Source organism: Aulostomus chinensis, chromosome 6 (assembly GCF_037954235.1).
Source record: "Aulostomus chinensis isolate RoL2024-O1b breed Wild chromosome 6, RoL_Achi_v1.0, whole genome shotgun sequence".
Classification (NCBI taxonomy): domain Eukaryota; kingdom Metazoa; phylum Chordata; class Actinopteri; order Syngnathiformes; family Aulostomidae; genus Aulostomus; species Aulostomus chinensis.
Window position 1 is genome coordinate 8,549,701 of NC_141325.1, and position 18,267 is coordinate 8,567,967.

At 40.0% G+C, this 18,267-nt stretch overlaps 1 protein-coding gene across 3 annotated transcripts in view; it reads right to left on the reverse strand.

Moving 5' to 3' along the window:
• nipbla (NIPBL cohesin loading factor a) overlaps positions 1 to 18,267 on the reverse strand; it is a 29,950-nt gene that overhangs the window by 9,362 nt on the left and 2,321 nt on the right. Inside the window, exons 3-25 of one of the 3 annotated variants that reach the window (XM_086206269.1) lie at positions 12,140 to 12,289; positions 11,772 to 11,937; positions 11,244 to 11,344; positions 11,012 to 11,123; positions 10,572 to 10,735; positions 9,781 to 9,929; positions 7,558 to 7,648; positions 6,761 to 6,982; positions 6,341 to 6,592; positions 5,490 to 6,241; positions 4,100 to 4,313; positions 3,740 to 3,910; positions 3,179 to 3,352; positions 2,836 to 2,997; positions 2,619 to 2,719; positions 2,418 to 2,504; positions 2,016 to 2,247; positions 1,632 to 1,783; positions 1,394 to 1,474; positions 1,195 to 1,295; positions 865 to 994; positions 648 to 730; positions 120 to 252 (exon numbers count right to left, since the gene is read on the reverse strand). In XM_086206269.1, the coding sequence (XP_086062395.1) occupies positions 120 to 252; positions 648 to 730; positions 865 to 994; positions 1,195 to 1,295; positions 1,394 to 1,474; positions 1,632 to 1,783; positions 2,016 to 2,247; positions 2,418 to 2,504; positions 2,619 to 2,719; positions 2,836 to 2,997; positions 3,179 to 3,352; positions 3,740 to 3,910; positions 4,100 to 4,313; positions 5,490 to 6,241; positions 6,341 to 6,592; positions 6,761 to 6,982; positions 7,558 to 7,648; positions 9,781 to 9,929; positions 10,572 to 10,735; positions 11,012 to 11,123; positions 11,244 to 11,344; positions 11,772 to 11,937; positions 12,140 to 12,203 (3,894 nt within the window). In that variant the 5' untranslated portion in view covers positions 12,204 to 12,289. Of the gene's footprint in view, positions 1 to 119; positions 253 to 647; positions 731 to 864; positions 995 to 1,194; positions 1,296 to 1,393; positions 1,475 to 1,631; positions 1,784 to 2,015; positions 2,248 to 2,417; positions 2,505 to 2,618; positions 2,723 to 2,835; positions 2,998 to 3,178; positions 3,353 to 3,739; positions 3,911 to 4,099; positions 4,314 to 5,489; positions 6,242 to 6,340; positions 6,593 to 6,760; positions 6,983 to 7,557; positions 7,649 to 9,780; positions 9,930 to 10,571; positions 10,736 to 11,011; positions 11,124 to 11,243; positions 11,345 to 11,771; positions 11,938 to 12,139; positions 12,290 to 18,267 lie in introns of all 3 variants that reach the window. The other 2 variants (XM_086206268.1, XM_086206270.1) reach the window with 2 other exon arrangements.

An 18,267-nucleotide genomic window follows, 5' to 3' on the forward strand; every position in this document is an offset into this window, starting at 1 on the left:
CGAGAGGAGATAAAATGAACATATGTCAGCAAGAAATACTATGTTGTGACACTCCCTATCATCACAGATCACAGATGCATAATGTCATCAGTTTAAAGACAGAGCAGTGCCATACTTACCAGTAGTCTACCAAGCAGACTGAGCAGCAGCTCCGCAGCAGGCCACTCTGGTTTATTAACTGTCGAGAGTAGGTCCTGGACAAAGTTCTCAAACAGTGGCCGGTAATCTTCTTCTCCTTGCTTACTGCCACACCTAAGGGAGGAAAACCAAAGCAATGTGAGAGAGGAAGAAAAACACAAGTGCCCAAAAAAGGGAAAATATCTGGAGAGCAAAGGCAAATCCTAACAGAGAAAAATACTGTGATCCCTTATTGTAGATTGTACTTCCTCAAGGCACAGAATATTAGACGGAATCTAGGATGCACCAGAGCAATGTTTTGGCAGTGTGCTCCAGGATTGTTTTGTTTACATCTCCCACAGTTCCTACATGCCCAGGGGTGATTTAATAATCATTTGCATTTTTCTAATATATTAGTAAATACAGGTCTATTGTGTTGACCGTAAGGATAAACAGTGCACTCTTTAGTACAGTACACTATTATAGTTAAATTGTGCATTCAAATGCAGTATAGTAATGGATATTATTACTTTTTGAGGAAGACTGAGAGGAAGTTCTGTGCTGTTCTCATTGCTGTCTCATACGAGTTGGTTATCAGCACATCTTGGTCCACCTTTAAAACAAACAAACAAATAAACCCATCAACTTATAGCCTGAGCAACAAGTGCGACTGCTAGGTAAAAATATGTGTACACAGGTACATTTGTATTTGCTTGACTGTGTGCTGTATTTATGCATGCCTCCTACCTTACTGTCGTACTCTTCAAATATGTCTTTGTCATTGGGGAGGTGGACGACACACTGGATGAGCTGCAGCACCAGCGCTGTCACCATTTGGATGTACATAGGCTCTCCATCCTGGTCAGAGCTGTTCAATCTGAAGACAAGGATGTGTAATACATTACTATCATGGGTATTATTCAGGTAAGGAAGACCATTCACATCAGAAGAAGTCTTCACTTCCTCTCCATCTATCACTTCACTACATGAACTATTATGGAAGCTTTCATGTGATTTCTCCTAACTGGCAACATCTAATGGTCATAAATAAATGTCAATTCATATGACAGAAGATACCTGAAGTTCCTGAGGGAGCGTTTACTGGTCGGCAGCCTGGCCAAAGATGTGAAGATCTCTTCCAAAATCAGCTGTCGATGCTTCTCATAACGTGAGAATACCTGGACAGGAAACAGTATGGCGGGTTGTCTTAACCAGCTCGGTTGTGTGGTTGAGGATTTGAGCATTTTTATTTGATGACAGGAAAAAAATGACTTACTGCTGTAACAAGTTTAATAGCACACAGCTGCAGCTCACTGACATTCTCCACAAAGAATGGAGTGATACCCATTGAAGAAACCTGTGATAAAAAATGATTGGACAGAAAAAGAAGTATGTAGGGAGGAAAAGCAAAAAAACAGTGAACAAAGAGTTACAGACAAAACAGGACAAATCATCTCGTAAAATCTGGTGTCCAGATCTTCAACAACCTAAAATGAAGTGTTTAGTATTTGTACCTGGAGGATGGTGGTATCTGTAAGAAGCTGGATCTCTAGGAGCTCTGAGATGTTGCTGACGATGTCGCACACTTTGTTGTACAACATAACAATCACGCGTTGCTTGTGTGTGGAGCATTTTGCTCGCTTTGCCTTGGAGCTCAACATGCCACCTGCATGGAAAAAAGTAATTCTGTTTAGCTATTTCCGTCCCTCATACTTGACATGTGAAATTTGTGATGAATTAATCCCTCACTGATTCACAGGAATTCTTTTACCTATCATAAATGAACATAAAGACAGATTTCTACAAAATTAAGGATTCATTAACCATTACTCTCATGCCAAAAACTTGATCACATTATAACAGCAGGATGCACAGAACAATTTCCCCTTCATCCTCACCTCCATGTGGGTCCACTCTGTAGACAGGGTCATACTGTGGATACAGTGTGTTCTGAAGATGGAACTTGGTGTACTGTAGCACCCGCTCGATGACATCCTCAATGTAGACAGCCTTCGGCATGTGTGCTGAGGTCATAATGTTAAGAGCTGTCAAGCAGGCATCTGCTGACTTTGTGACTCTTTCCATTATTAGGTCTCGCCACAGTCTCTCCTCATCCTCAGCATCGTGGTCCTGGGGTCAGAAAGGAGAGAAAAAGGAGAATACATTTAATAGTACCAATACTCAGAAGAACATTCTAACAACTTTACATCAAAACACACACTTATAATCACCCTAAATTGACAATGAATTATTTGACATTGAATAGAATATCAGAAGCAAAAAGTATGGGAGGCTCTCACATGGTTAATCATGGTGGAGAGCTTGGATCCATCCTGGATGTTCTTCTCCAGTATGTTCAACAGCTTCACCAGCTTGTCTGATGGTATCTAAAAGTACAGAAACCATTTATTAAAAATATGTCAAACAGCCATACTGGTTACAAACCACATTAGTTTAACTGTATTATAATTATACTATGTTATATCTATGTTTCACAATACCCTGCTGGAGATGCCCATGGCCTTAATTTTGGCGGATTCACTGCCCAGCTCATTCAACTGGTGTTTACCAAGCAGTAATTCCTGAGGTATCTCATCATCATCTGCTGCAAGAAAACACACACACACAGCGAACACATCATTGTAAAACAAACAAAAAAACAAAAACAGAAATAAACAACCAAACAACACTGAAAAAGGACTGAGTCCTGATATGTACCCATGGTCGTAAAATCCACATCCTCCAGATTTTCCAGAATGTTGTCAATGCTCGCTAAAAACCTCTTGAATGTGGAAGAGTCCATTAGCTCCTCTTGGGTTAGCTTGGGTTCATATGCTTTCCGTTTCTTCTGCTTCTCCTTCATCTTCATTTTTCTGGCAACTGAATCAGAGAACATAATTTTTCGCTTTTATGTTTTCTAGACTCATGTATCTTAAATGTGACATTAGTTTTAATATTGAAGATTCATCAATGACTCCCCATGCAGTTTTATCACTTTTACAGATCAAAAGATAAAGAAAAAATAATGTGAAATCTTTTAGGTTATCATTTGAAAACAGACTTTCACTCATGCTGGGTGGTGGTGAATCTTCTTCTGAAGAGTCTCGGTAACGGCTCCCTGAGCCTCTTCGGCCGTCCCGGTGCCCGCTTTTCCGATGCTCCCCTGAACCTCGCCGCTCTCTTTCTTCAAACTCCCAAGACCTGTCTTTGTCTCTACGCTGACGTTTCCTTGCAGCTGTCGAGATTAAAAATAAATGGCTCAGGCAGAATCTTTAAAAGAAATGGGTCCTTAATACATACAAAAATAGACTGTTGCACCAGACAGACATGAATGTCTCTTTCTCCATTTCATGGCAATGCATTTGATAGCTTTTTTTAGTTTCACTTATGTTGATTAAGAAAGAAAACCTCATGGTAGCCGTAAAGAAAATGTCAGGCTATGTCAAAACGATTTATCATCGCAGGAGCAAAAATGGCTGCAAAAAACTTAAACTTTATCCAAAAAAAAAAGAATTTACTTCAACAATTTTCCATTTGTACCAGAGCAGTTGACTGACGTTACCATCCCTAAATGCATAACACGAGTTGAAAAGCTAAGAAAAAAAAATAAAACTGTACTCACATTCCCCACTTGTGTCATCATCTGAGCTGACCTCAGCATATTTGGGTCTCTCATTGACAGTGCTTCGTTTCCTCTTGTTCATCTTTACCCGTTCACAAAGGGGCATGGTTGACTCAATCTCTGCCAGCAACTCGGGGGGCAGCTCCTTCAGAACTGCTGGGTCCATCCCACCTGAATATGTGAAAAGTTATGAGGCAAGGAGGCCTGAATCTCCACCATAATTTCAGAGCAAATTAACACTTAATGCCATCAATATATTCATACCTTTTTCTTAAGTCAAAGAGAAAAAAATGACAGCAAAAACTACACAAAGCAAGATGCACGATATGAACACAAAAAGGCTTTATGTTGTGTTCTTACTTTTGCCAGACTTTCCTGAGGAGAATCTGTTCTTTCCAGACTTGCTGTGACGAATGATTCTTTGGATCTGGTCAATGGAGAGCTTTTTCAGAACGACCACAGGTTTAGGCCTCTTTTCAAAGTCCTGCACCAAACCCAGCCTCTCCAGTTTGACCTTTGGCTGGCCCCAGATTTGACCTTCACTTCCAACACCACCATCCTTATCACGTTTAATCTGAAAGAAAAGAAAGGAGTCAACCCTCTGTCCGTGTCCTCTTCCAATTAAGTTTTAACTTCAATAATTTCACAGTTTAAATTTTATGACAGAAGATGAGATTTGTTCACAGACACACAAAAAAAAAATATGGGATGACAAATTGCAAACAATGGCTCAAACTGACTGAATGAGATTAGTGATTTTCATGTGTTCCCAGTATAGTTTTGATGAGAAATACTTAAAGGAATACTCCACAGTTTTTCAAAATTACATTTATATTTGAAGTGGCGGGTGTAATGCATAACAAATGGTCAACTACGACAACGTAGTAAATCCCTGCCATCACTAAGTAATAGCGAATAATGGACCAAACTGCACGTGGAAGTTGCTTCCCATGATCAATAATGATCTCTCACTTAAATCACTGCCAATATTTTAGCTTGTCTGCATCACACTGTATAACACAGGCAATACAGGAAACTCATTGTTGGTTGACTAGGCCTTTTTTTTTTTTTTTTTTTTAAGAGTGACAATAAAACCAATGAGATGATTTGACGCACTAGGGTAGCGAGATGAGTGTTTGGAGCTATTTATATCATCAATTAGCTGAAAGTGACAGAGGAGAAGAAGGTTTTGTTATAACGCGATCCATGTTGGGGAACTTAACTCATATTGGTTTCAATATGTATCTCATTTATACATAAAGTCTGGTGAATATTTTATTTTTTTAAAAATTATCTTAAACATGGTCGACATAGGCTAATATATCTGTTATATGACAAGCTCTGCACTTGATATTCTGTTGTTTGTGATATTTGCAAATAAATCCCATAATAGGGGGAGCTACACCTCTGAACACTGAATTGATAGTTAGTAAGTTTTGGATAATGTGAATGCCCCTGTCTCAAAAAGCAGTGGAGCATTTCTTTAAGAGTTGTGCTTTTCTGCTCTTTATAATGCACGGAAAGTATGTTTGAATAAATCACACACAACATGTACTTCTACTATAAACAGATGTTAGGTTTGGGTTAATGTGTTAATAGAATTTCAAAAACTATCCCTGGGATAACCCAAAGGTTCATGAATGTAAAAAATTAAGACAAAAACAAGAGTGAGCAGTGGTGTGATTTGTGAGATTGCAAGCAGTGACAGTTGAATGATTGGTAGGTATTTGATTTGGTAAGCCCAGATCACCTTAGGGATCTGGAAGTTCTTCAGTGCGCCACTATGCCCTCCCAGGAGCTGAGCAGGGAAAGAATCTGGAAGTTTAGCACCAGAAGCAGACGAGGCCGCTTTTGAACCCTCTTGCCTATGGTTGCCCCGACCAGGCTCTCCAACTGAAGAAGCCCGGAAGCCCGACTTTTCTCTGTCACTTCGGTAGCGAGCATCAGGGGAGCGTCGGTCTCGACCTCCTGTCTCGCTCCGATGTCTCCTGTCTCTGTCAGATTCTCGGTCCCTGTCTCGTCCATGTTCCCCTCGATTCGATGACTTTGGCATCTCTGCCCGCCTGTCTGAGGACTTCTCCTCATGCCGGTGCTTTGATGACTCACGGCCATCTCTCCTGCTGTCATGTTTATCAACCCTGTTCTTGATGACTTCTGGCCGTCCATCTGGTTTCAACCGCAATGCTGTGTCAGAACCCTCAACTGCCGCAGGCCCACTAGCTGGTTCTTCAGGCCAACGTTGGGCCTCAAGGGCTGGAATAGGGGCTGCCAGACAGGGGTCAAGCTGACCATCAGCTCGGCCTGCCTGCTGGAGGTCGATGCTCACCATGAGGGGAGGGCGACTGGCACCATTCCCAGCTGCGGTGGCCTCTTGTGGGGTCATTTTTCCAGCATTGCCCCCTCCTGTTGATCCACTGCCTGGGGCTCCTGTGGGACCACCTGGTCCGCCTGCACCTGGCTCCAGGGGAAATGAGTCTTGTTTTCTTTTCTTCAGTGGCTTGTCTGTAAACATAGAGACAATAATATAAATCAATACAGTCATACAGCGGTAAATCTCCAAAAGATGTTTATATCCATACAATTCATGAATATCCTGCACACCTTTATCTTGCACCTCCTTTGAACATTTCTCACTGGCCGCCTCTCGTTCTATCCTTTCAATTTCAGCGAGGGCATCGAGCTCTGCCTCGTCATAAGGGGAACTTGGAGGCTGGAGACCACTTGTTGCACCTCCTGCCTGCTGGGAGACCTGTTGTTGCCGTGCTCCTAGGTTTTGCTGGAGAACAGGCACCTGCTGGAAGCCCAGTTCTGCCTCCATATTGTCAGAGTTCTGGTCCATACCTGACATGTCACCTGCGATATTCACAAAAACATATTGTAGTTTGTATTTGAAGGGCTAATGGTTCCCATTACTCTAAATATTTGTTCTAACCAAGCACTATGTGGAGGGAAGCCTCAATAAAGTAACATTTTGAAAGTGGGCATTCAGCTTAAACTAAAGTAATCCAAATGTTCTCTTACCTGGAGGATCAGACTCATTTGACTTGACTCTGGACAATTTGAGAGTAAGTTTGGTTGAGTCCTTGTTTGGTGAGCTAACAATGTCATACATGTCTTTCTCCTCTTTAACTGCTGGAGTTTTCTTCCTTTGCTGGAGCTGCTGTTTCTGGTCAGGTCCTCCCTCTCTTGGTGAGGGAGCATACGGAGGTGGTGACTGCAAAATCAGCGGGGGACGAGAACCCGCTGTGAGAAGCAGAGGGCAAACAAAAAAATTAGGTCTTCTTTCAAGGCACATGAAAAGAAAAGGCATAAAATCAGACCTCAAACATGACAACTGAACGCTGAAAGGAAGACAGCCACAATTGTCCCATATCCAATGGCCAAAACAAAAAAACGGCATGTTTTTCAGCAATGGGAACAGTTTTGATTGGCGTTTACCCCTGGGTCAGATGACCCTGCAGTAGACACAGGTGTTTATCAGGTCCAATCAGCACCAATAAGAACACAAAACATAATCTACAGCTGGACCACATTGGCCAAACCAAATGTCTCCCACCACACAGAATGTAACAAACATGTCACTGTCATTCGAGGAAAATAGTGATCCAGTAAATTCATATATTAAGCCATGGCACTGGTCAGCTGTATGTCAATTACAACGGATTCATTTTAAAAGAAAAGGAACCAATGACAATCACTGAGCCACAGACAAATGGCGAAAAAATCAATCACCCAGCAGAAACTATAATCAGTCAGCAACAATCCTTTTGTTGTGCTGGCCCTTGGACCCAGCCAAAAAGTTTGTCTGGTTTCCTTACGTTTGGGTGTTCCTTCACTCCCTGCTGGAGAACAACCTGACTGTGGAGACCTCAGAGGGAAAGCAGGATTCCTCATGGTGGAGTCACTCTCCTGGATAACACAAACAAGAGCGATATAAGCTTCCACGCCAAATATTGTTCAAATGCCAACAATAAAGCCTTATTCTATTGGGAAACACTAACTGCACTGTGTGTGTGCATATCCCTGCTATTCATACAACTAATAGAGAGAGAAAGTTGCATTCTGACAATACAGGAAAAACTCCTTGCAATGAGCAGATTATTTAACACTGTGTATGGCAGGGGTGTGCATCTTCACCGCCCTCTATTCACCAGTCTATGATTCGACTGGATTTGATTATATGATTCATCTCGATGCATCGCATTCACAATTTTCTGTATTACCACACATGACTTTTTCATCAATCAACACAAAAAGTCAGATAAATATGAACTCTGAGAGCTGCTTTAAAATTAAGATATAAACAAATTTCACGTTTCTAAAGCTGTAAAGAAAAATATAAATATAGGTTGAGCCTATTTGTTGCCTCATCTGTGACTAACACAACAGCTTTTTCTGTTCGCTGCCCCTCCTAAACACCACCAGTCAAAAGCTCAGCCAGATGAAAACCAGCGTGGCTCTCAAAAACAGCTCTGGTTTGCAGCACATGCGAAAATATGTCCCAGTTGTCATTAAGGTAATGTCCAGTTACTGTTAGATAGGACTCAGTCACCACACAAGTCCACAAACCACATGTGACTGCCATATGGCTAGCTTCCCTCATTGAATCGATCACCTGGGCTTTTGTCTCTGTGCATAATGCCAGCATAACTGTGTATGCTATTGTTTGCTGAGGAGGTATCTCGTACCGTGGTTCCAGGGTCTTAACTAGCTGGCGAAAACCTGGCATGGCAATTTTTACAAATAGTGTGGGTCTTGTCCAGTTCATGCCTCTCAGGAATGTCATAAAAACCATGCTCCAAGACATCCACCTTCAAATTGTATGGATTTTTTATTGCACTTCGGTTACTCTTGCTTCATTCCTCAGCCATGTTGCATCTTTCTTTTTTTTTTAATTTACTGTGCTCATGCTTCACCCATAATGCAACCTGAACTCTAAAACTGTATTGTCCAGGCAGAAACAGGAAACGCGACCATCAAACTTGTTTTATTTATATTTAAAAATAGATTATGTGACTTAACTGTATCGATTCCGAATGATCCAAATAAGCATCTCAATGCTTTGAATTGATTATTTTCTGCACCCCTTGTGTATAGTGTTTATACACAATCACTGTAAACCAATACACTTCCTTGCCTTTGTGAGATGCCTGTGTATGCATGAAATGACGAGCTATGTGGATTAATACAAAACCATGGGGAAAATGTATTTAAGTAAATTAAGATGAACAGATATAGAATTCGCCAGGCCTGGACAGTGCTGTTTTCAAATTGCATGACTCTTCTAGGTTTTTCATGACCATATAAACCCTGTGTATGTTCATGTCAGTATTTTCCCCAAAATATTTAGTTTATTTTGGGACTTCCTCCATTAATGGTAAAAACATTAATAGCAGATTGAGATTTCACATAAAAGTCTGAACAAATCAGAAAAACACTGATTGGGAACAGAGTGAATTTTGAAGTAATTCAAAAAAACCTACTCAATTCATTTTACATTGAACAGCATATCTAAGCATATCTAAAGGACTTTTTTAAGCGAGGCTTCATCCATATGTACCAAGTACCAGAATAATCATCATAAGGGAACCAGTTCAGCAACCTCCCATGAGTGACACATGTGACAGGGATACAGAAGAAACATCTCTGAAATAAAAGTTTGAAAGATACATCTTGATCATGTATGTACTGTATTTCACTGGTGCCAACGGCTCAAAATTTACTATGCTCAGGGGCCACCATGATGTACAAAATCTGTCAGTCTCAAAGGTGAATGATAGATTCCCTCACCGAGATACTGACATTTATACATATTGGTTTTACAGGATTCCCATAAAAAAACTTAATGGATGTAAGTTATTTGCATTTAAAGCCCCCCTGTTGCTGGCACACAAATAGAGATGACAACACAAAAAAAGCCTCTTTTTATGCATGCTTCATCAATACTGCTGCAACCCATCCAATGATGTTAATTTATACACTTTTGCTCTGGCTGGTTAGTACATTTCAACATATTGATTCATTTCTTGAGTTTAGTGTACCTCATCACCCAGTCGGTGAACAATGTTCAGGTAGTCATCAGTGCCATGCCTGTCTGAGTGGTGGTTGGCAGCATTGGCCATCTGCCCCGATACCTTGCCTTCATGGATGTTTCGTATGCTGCCTGGAACCATGGGACTTGCCACTGACACTTTCAGACACAAGGAGAAAATTTGTCACTTAACTCACTGACCAAGGTCTTTTTTATTCATCTCCAATGGATGACCAAAACATTTCATGACATCCAGCAAGATGGTGACAAAACTTCTATACTAATTCACAAACACATAATTTACACAAATTGCAACTATGACTGTTTTGGCCTCTAAGATGACATTTCATCAACTATACTGATACTTGTTCATTGTTAGACATTGATTTGTCTATTTTAAATGTGACAAAACATAACACACCATCACTCACACAGATAAGCCCCACTGTTACCACGCTACTGACCGACAGCACATTCTCAGTTCTCATACTCACACTAACCACAGCGCACAAAGACATCGCTCCAGTCTTTAAACAAGGTTTTGACCGTATATGATAAAAAAATGTTTGTTGTTTTTGTAATGTGTAGGTATGTAGACCTTAAGATATTTTTATGTTTAAGTAGTTATCTCTCTCTTTGTACTGCCCATTTCATCATGTCCAAATATAGATTTCAACTGCTTCAATCTATTAAGGTTCATTATAAAGAATAATAAAATGCCATGGAGAAAGAAAAAGGATAATGGAGAATTCAGACAGACCTATAATGCACAAAACATGCAACACATCCATAAACTCTCACCTTGTTGTATCTGTTGGTGTTGGTTATAACTGGGTGGTTGTTGGTGGGGATACTGCTGTATGTAACCAGTGGCAGGGCTTTGAGGAGTGTAGGGACTGGGCACAGGACTATTCTGTTGGCCCATATACCGACTACTGGAACCAGTCGGGGGGGCCACAAAACGGCTAGAGGAGAGGATGAAGAGAAAGAAAGTCAGCCAGCAATATATGTTGTGGCACATGACATAGCAGAATAGCTAATTATATTCCTACACAATATTTCAGCATTATTTTTCAATAAATAATAGGACATACAGGAAATTCTCAATGACATTTCCACATATTGTGATTTAACCCCAACATACTAAGAAAAAACAGGACAGAAAACACATCAATAAAAATTAAATAGTTAGCATTTTTTAAGATGCATTAAAATCAGCCTTTTCTGTCAGTCCAACTCACCTTGATGGATTGGGAGAAATTGCTGTGGGCTGGAAGTTTGCAGACTGGGCTGGGCTATGCATGGAATTTTGAGTGATCTTGTACTGTTGTACCATTGGCTGCTGCATAACATCTGTACAGTGATGGAAGGAAAGAAATATTGAGATATCCATGCCTACAAATACATTAAAAAAAAGTTAAAGTCAAAGATGAAGCGCCAATGTGACGATGCATCCATAATGTGCCCCCGTACTTTTCTCCCTGAAGATGCCGGGGTTTCTGGCCAGCATGGTCTGCAGCAGCAATGGTGCATCTCCCTCTGGCTCATCGCTACCCAGGTTGTCCTTCAGCTCTCTGGAAACCCACACAAACAATACATTTAGGCACATGATAAAACTATGACATAAAGGTAAGAGGCCTGCCCAATTTACAGTAACAAGCGGCAAGCAAGTAATGACCAATTTCATCAACATTTTGGAAACATGGAAAATGGAAGTATTTTCTTTAATTATAATTTTGAAACACAGAGCTTTTTTTCACATGTAGTATTAATTTGACCAAATCTAATGACAGGCAAAGAATGATTCTTATAGTTTTAAGTCATATCTCCATCTTATGAAGGCCTCTTCAAATTTCATCCAAGAAAAAAAAGACATAAAAAAAAAAAAAATTCAATTTGGTATCCTAACTTTAGTTGCTATATATTCTACTGATCACTTACTGTAGAGCACACCAACAAGCCAATTTTTTGTTGTCGTCACAAATTCTCTGGCAAACTCACATGTGCTCGGTGGACACCTGGTTGAGGCCATGGGCTAGCTGGGAGGCCAGATTCTCATCCCGACAGCCCAGTAGACAGTTAACTTCCTCTGCAATCCTCCCATTGTACAGGAGGCTCTTAGTGGTGGTGGCAGGGAGAGGGGAGGGAAGGGGCAGCTGGTTCAACACTGAGACAGGAGAGATGATGGAAAGACAGTGGTGGCAGGCAAAAAGATGAAAAGAGAGACAGAGACCAATAAAGAAAGTGTGACAGCAGAAAATAGGACAGGAATACATGATAAAATTAATATTTTTTATGCAAGAGAATATCGGATTGTTACACTGTAAAACATATGGCGATAAAAATGGACGTGGTGACACATCACTCACAGTCTGTGAGGCTAGCGATCCCAGCAAGAGTGGTGATGGGAACATGAGGCATATCCCCATTCATGCTGAAGGTGAGGGTGGGGGAGTGTGTTGATACACAGGTAGATCAGGGAGTCGATGGACGACACCCGTCCTCACATCTCCTGACACCTGTGAAGGAAGGCCATTAAGGGAGGGGCAGAGGGATAAGAAAACAAACATTAGTTACTGACATGGGGGGCAAGGAGAAGCAGAACTTTACAATAGGCAGAAAAGAAGACCAGATAGGAAGAAATTAACAAAGTGAAAAAGATCAGTCTAGTCAGGGCCATTCACAATATGTAAGAAAAAGTCTGCTGCAACACCTGCTGATATACTGCCTTGTCTGCTCTGATGCTACTACTATAATGGTATATAACAGTCATGGTGACTGCTGCATCATCTCAAAACTGCATGTATGGTGGGGATGGCCATCTCAACTATTAATGTTAACCAGCTCTAATTAACTGTTATAAACCAGCACTATAAAAAGCTGAGGGTCTGACCTTATATATATATATATATATATATATATATATATATATATATATATATATATATATATATATATATATATATATATATATAATTTTTTATTTTTTTTTTAATTCCTCATATGAAAGGCTTTATTCACTGTGCAAATTACACAAGTGATAGGAGCACAAGAGTATTCACACACTTCATTAGAAACCTGCAGCACTGCCATGAACTGCTAAACTTTATACAACAAGTGGGGCTGTAGTCTACTGAACAAAATCCTGGTCCACCATAATTCTAAAAAAAAAAAAAAGTCTTACATTAATCAAATGCTTGGGGGGTAATATGATAGCATTAGAAATATGACAAAATACTCTCCATTCATGATAAAACAGACGCTACATCAGCACCAACACTAAACTCTTCAAGAGCCACCAGGCTTGCTGTTGTCACATCTAAATCACAACTGTATCTCCTTGAAGGATACTGATTGCCAAGCACACAGCTTGAAGCCTGACAAGATGAATTGTAATCTCATGGTTCCAACTGCCTTAAATGCTCATAAAATCCAACCCCTGTAACAAACTGTTACAAAAATGATTAAATTCACTTATGACGCCTAAAGTAATCCACTTATCACTTTGTCTTCTAATTGACAAAAGGTCCAATCCAGTAAAATACTTAGTACAGAATACAATATAATGTAACAACAGTGATGAATCATCTGATGAACTGACTTAACCAATCTTTCTCAGAGTAGTAGATTAAAATGGTGGTAAAGTGCAAGCATGGACAGCCCTGTGGCCAGTCAGAGTCATACACTAAAAATCGCCCTGCTGACAATGGACAATTTGTAGAAGTTAACACAAGCAAAGATGCTTAAACTGAAAGGTCAGGGCTAACTAGCAACAACTACAATCAGAAAAGTAAATTACATATTAATTTCATATGAATAACAATTCATTTATTGTACTTAATATACTACCGCCCCCATCTCAACTGCATGCGTGGGACTGTCTTGTCCCCACACACACACAGCTAGCAGCTGTCAGCACATAAAAGAAATAATCTTTGGAACTACATCTTAGTTTGTCTAAATGGCATGGCAAAATTTTGAAGTTCAAAAGTTAATGGAGAATGGTTTGAGAATGGTCAAATCCTCCCAAAGTATCCTTGAGCAAGATACTGAGCCCCTAATTGCTCCTCATGGCCCTGCGACAGACCAGTGGCCCATCCAGGGTGGACCCCACCTCTCACCCAATGACAGCTGTGATAGGCTCTAGCACCTCCAACCCCACCCCCACGGCCTGTAACAGATAAGCGGTATAGAAAATGGATGGATGGAACAAATTGAATTCTTCGTGCTTATTTCGTACCTTGATGCCATGAGAGATTTTTTTTCCCATTTTGTAGATCATGATGACCTTAAAACTTAACTTGAAATTATTTGTAGACTGCTATAATTGATGTTGAAGTATATACTTACATCAACACAAGATTATGTAGACATATTTCCAAATCTCCATTCAACCTTTGACGTAGTGTTGGGCTGTTTAAAAAAAATAAATAAAAAATCACACCTCTTCTAAATTCTCAATTCAAATACTCCATGGAAACCGTAAATGAACTCTATTTATGGAGTGCTTTTTCTACCTTTTTGGGTACCTGAAGGGCTTTGTGGTGTTATTTCATTCACACAGTGATGTTGAAGGCTGTCATGCAACGTGCCAGCTTACTCATCCTGAGCAATTAAGGGTTCAGTATCTTGCTCTGGACACTCCAAAATGGTCACCAAGGGAAGTGAGGATCGAACCAGCAACCTTCAAGAAGAAATCCTTCTAGATGTTCAATCTACATCCAAGCCATACCACCTCTATCCGCTAATCTGATATCTATAGAGCCGCGCCACCAATCAGTTACTGGCCTGTGCCAGGCCCTCATCTGAAAAGAACATTGGGCATCGGGCACACAGCTCACAACAACTTCTCTTGGGGAAGCACTGATGGCGCTTCATAAGTTTCGCCATATAACTGATGATGCATTTTTTCCCTCCACCCCCAGTTCAGCGTGAGCTTACTCATCAGCATCCATGATGCCATGTTGTCAATGGACCACACACACAAGCAACATACATCAAAACTGCCGGTGGGCATTAAGTTAACAGGCTCCACACACTGAGAGGGTGGATGGTTATATTCACAACATTTATCTAAATTGTAAATTGCTTGTAAATTCCTCTTTTCAACTATCTAATCACACAATCCAATATCTCGTTTGCGATTGGATTAATTGTACAGCACTACTATGCATAACTAACTGCCAAAATACACTGGGTTCATCAATGACAAGAAAGGTAACCGTAGTGACAGTCACCTCAATCAATATTCAATTAGAGCAGCTACAGTGACCACATTAATTGTGTTACGGATTCATTTTGCAGCTGGTCTATCTTTTCCTTGAATTTTTAGTAAATAACAATGCCGTCAAGTTTTTTTCCTTTCTTGGCCAACAGAGAACAAAATAGTTTTCCCCATTTAAACCCATTCTTTGAAAGCAACATCCACCCATCTTATAGCATGTACAGATATCATTTCAGACACTTTGTTAATTTCTTCAGAGATGTTGCGTCAACAACATTGCAAAAACATTTACGAGTTGGCATGTCAATGCTTCAGGTTCTTAGCTTAAATTTGTGGTGTGAACATCTTTTGTTAGCACTTGTTTGTAGCATGTAGTTTCCATATGGTCTTTCACCTGTCCACCACCGGTTAACTTAAACAGCCCTCCAAGCTGCTTTCTTTTTCGACGAAAACTTGTTGAGGTAGCTCTTTGCTAGCTATCTTTACTGAGTAGTAGTAGTCTGTCCATCAGTCTCCTCCCTTTCTCTCTCTTTATCTCTGTCCCTCGCTTTCCTTCTGTATATCTGTTGTCCTCCATTATCTGTCTTTGTCTCTGCCCCACTCTCCTGCTCTCTCCCCCCCCAACCGGTCAAAGCAGAAGGCCGTCCCCATTGAGCCTGGATCTGCTCGACGTTCCTGCCTGTTAAAAGGAAGGTTTCCATCGCCGCTGTTGCAGAATGTGCTTGCTCATGGAGAATTGTTGGGTGTAAATTCATTGAAGTGTGGTACTAGACCTGCTCTACTTGTAAAGTGTCATGGGATAACTTTTGTTGTGATTTGGCGCTATACAAATAAAACTGACTTCACTTAAATGAAATAAGTGACACAAATGCACAGCACTATGAAAGAATGGAGGTGGGGATATGTGGGAGCAGCAGTAAGATTGTGTCAACTCACTGTTGGAGGGGATGATTAAGCACATGTGTTACAGATAATATCAACAGTGTGGAAAATGAAGTGTTCATACATTTAAACTGACATTTATCAAAGTCAACAATTTTACCAATACCAGCTGGATGTTGGAGCAGCAATGCACAACATTGTTTTTTTGCCAACAATTTAACTAATAACTTATAACATATAGCTGATTTTGTCAATAAGTGACATCTATGAATGTCAATATTGTGTGTATAAAATCATGATTCTAAGATTTTCACATTTTGTTTATACTTGCCTTGTGAGGACAGGAAAGTCAGAAGTTTCCTTGCCCAAAGTAAATTATAACTTGCCCCAATAAAGCCGGTTTCATTAGTAGTTACTATTAATTATCAACGTTGTAATTCTTAACTTTAAGAAAATAAATCAAAGCAAGAACAGTGCATCATAGGTTCAAAGCAATTCATACATTTGAGAAGTTGTGATTTAAGCTTAATTTCCTTTAAATGTGAACTACACATCACATTGACCTAAGCCCCAACAGCTGTAGCTGGTACGCTCTGTAACGTCACAGTTCCTTCTCTGCATTTCCTCAAAATCTCTCCCTCTGGTCTGAGCTTTCTCTTACACCTATCAAAAATAGATGTAACTGTGTTCAACACTTTTTTAAATTTTATGAAAAGAATTAGCTCCATTTCAACTGTCATTTTTGAGGAACACGGTGGCATGGAAGCCACCAACTTGCATTTCAGCAACGTAATTGCAGCACAACTCAATGACGCCACCAAAGTTGTAATGCTGGCCTGCGGTGTAGGACACATCATGAGGTTACACTGTGGAGTCTGAGTAGATGCAGTGGAAAACTATAAACCAGGTCTTACTGTCATTTCATAAACATTGACAGGAGGGTTCACCCTCATGTGTATATGCAATTCTACAATGGCTAAAACACAAAATAAATGAAGATGTTTTAATAATGTGGGGGAATTTGCTCTGAAAATAAAAAAACTTTTTGAAAATACATGTGATTAATACCTGGGAAACAATCTGTTATGTCAAAGGCTATGAAATGAAACCTAGATAGCAATTCAAGCAAGCAGATCCAACCAAAGGACATTATCTAGTCCCTTGTGCAGTCAACTAAAAGTCCAGTTTCTCAAGCATACAAAAAAAACAACTGAATAGTCTGATCCCCTCATAAAACAACAGTAGAAGTGACATTTTGGTTTGTTCAATCAGTACAGTCACATTTTGTGTGTGTGTGTGTGTGTGTGTGCGCACGCGCATTATTTGCATTCCCATTTCATATCAGCAGCAATAATAAATCTATGTTTTGTTACTCTTACTTTGTCTTAATAACATCTGTTTTTCATGGCCTTGACCTCTCAAGTTAGGCAATATAACATAGGGTAAAAGAATATGCATGACAGCCAACCAACAGTCAGAATTCAACCCACTGTTTAGGGATGACAAGGGGTGCTACAACAAGCTGTACAAGGGCAATACAGGACTCAATCTTAATTTTCTTTGTACATTATATTGTAGTAGACATTCTGCCTTATTACTAGGGCTGGGTTTAAAAAAAAAATCAATAGAATCAATTTTAATCGATCTTCCTTTAAATGTTTCATAATCGATTCATAAAATCCAAAGATCGATCTTTTAACTTGGGTATTTTTTTTCTTCACTGGACATGCGGGGAAGCAGCATGAAGTATCAACCCTGTTAGTCTCACGTGATCAGTGTACAGCGCTGCTTTCCACTGAACAAGATCTTGTGAGATGTTACTGCCAGGAGTCAAGCAAACATAGCAGAAACGAGTCCATCTCTCAAGGCACCGCTGATGTTAATGGTAAAAACTGATGTTTGGATGTATTTCGGATTCAACAAGTTGGAAGAAAACGATAATTTGGACAAAAAACAAGTAATATGCAACAGGAAGGTAAAATACAGTGGCAACACGACGAATCTTCGCAACCATTTGACAAGACATCACCCAGAAACACAGTCAGCACAGCTCAAACAAACCAGCCTAGAGCAGGTATTGGCGCCCAAATTACCAACAAACTCTCAACGGGCAAAGAAAATAACCGAGACAGTTGCAATTTTTATATGCAAGGACTGACGACAATACAGTATCGTTGAAAACGATGGTTTCCGAAGTCTCATTAAAACTCTGGAGCCACGCAATGTTTTGCCAACACGCAAACAATTAACTTAAGTGACAATCCCATACATGTATGCATGTTTGAAAGAAAGTAATTCTTGGGTTTAATTCTTAACATAAACATATTTTTTAATAATGTACCAGACCAAAAGGTTACTTGTTAAATTTACAGGATTATTTTAACTGATATC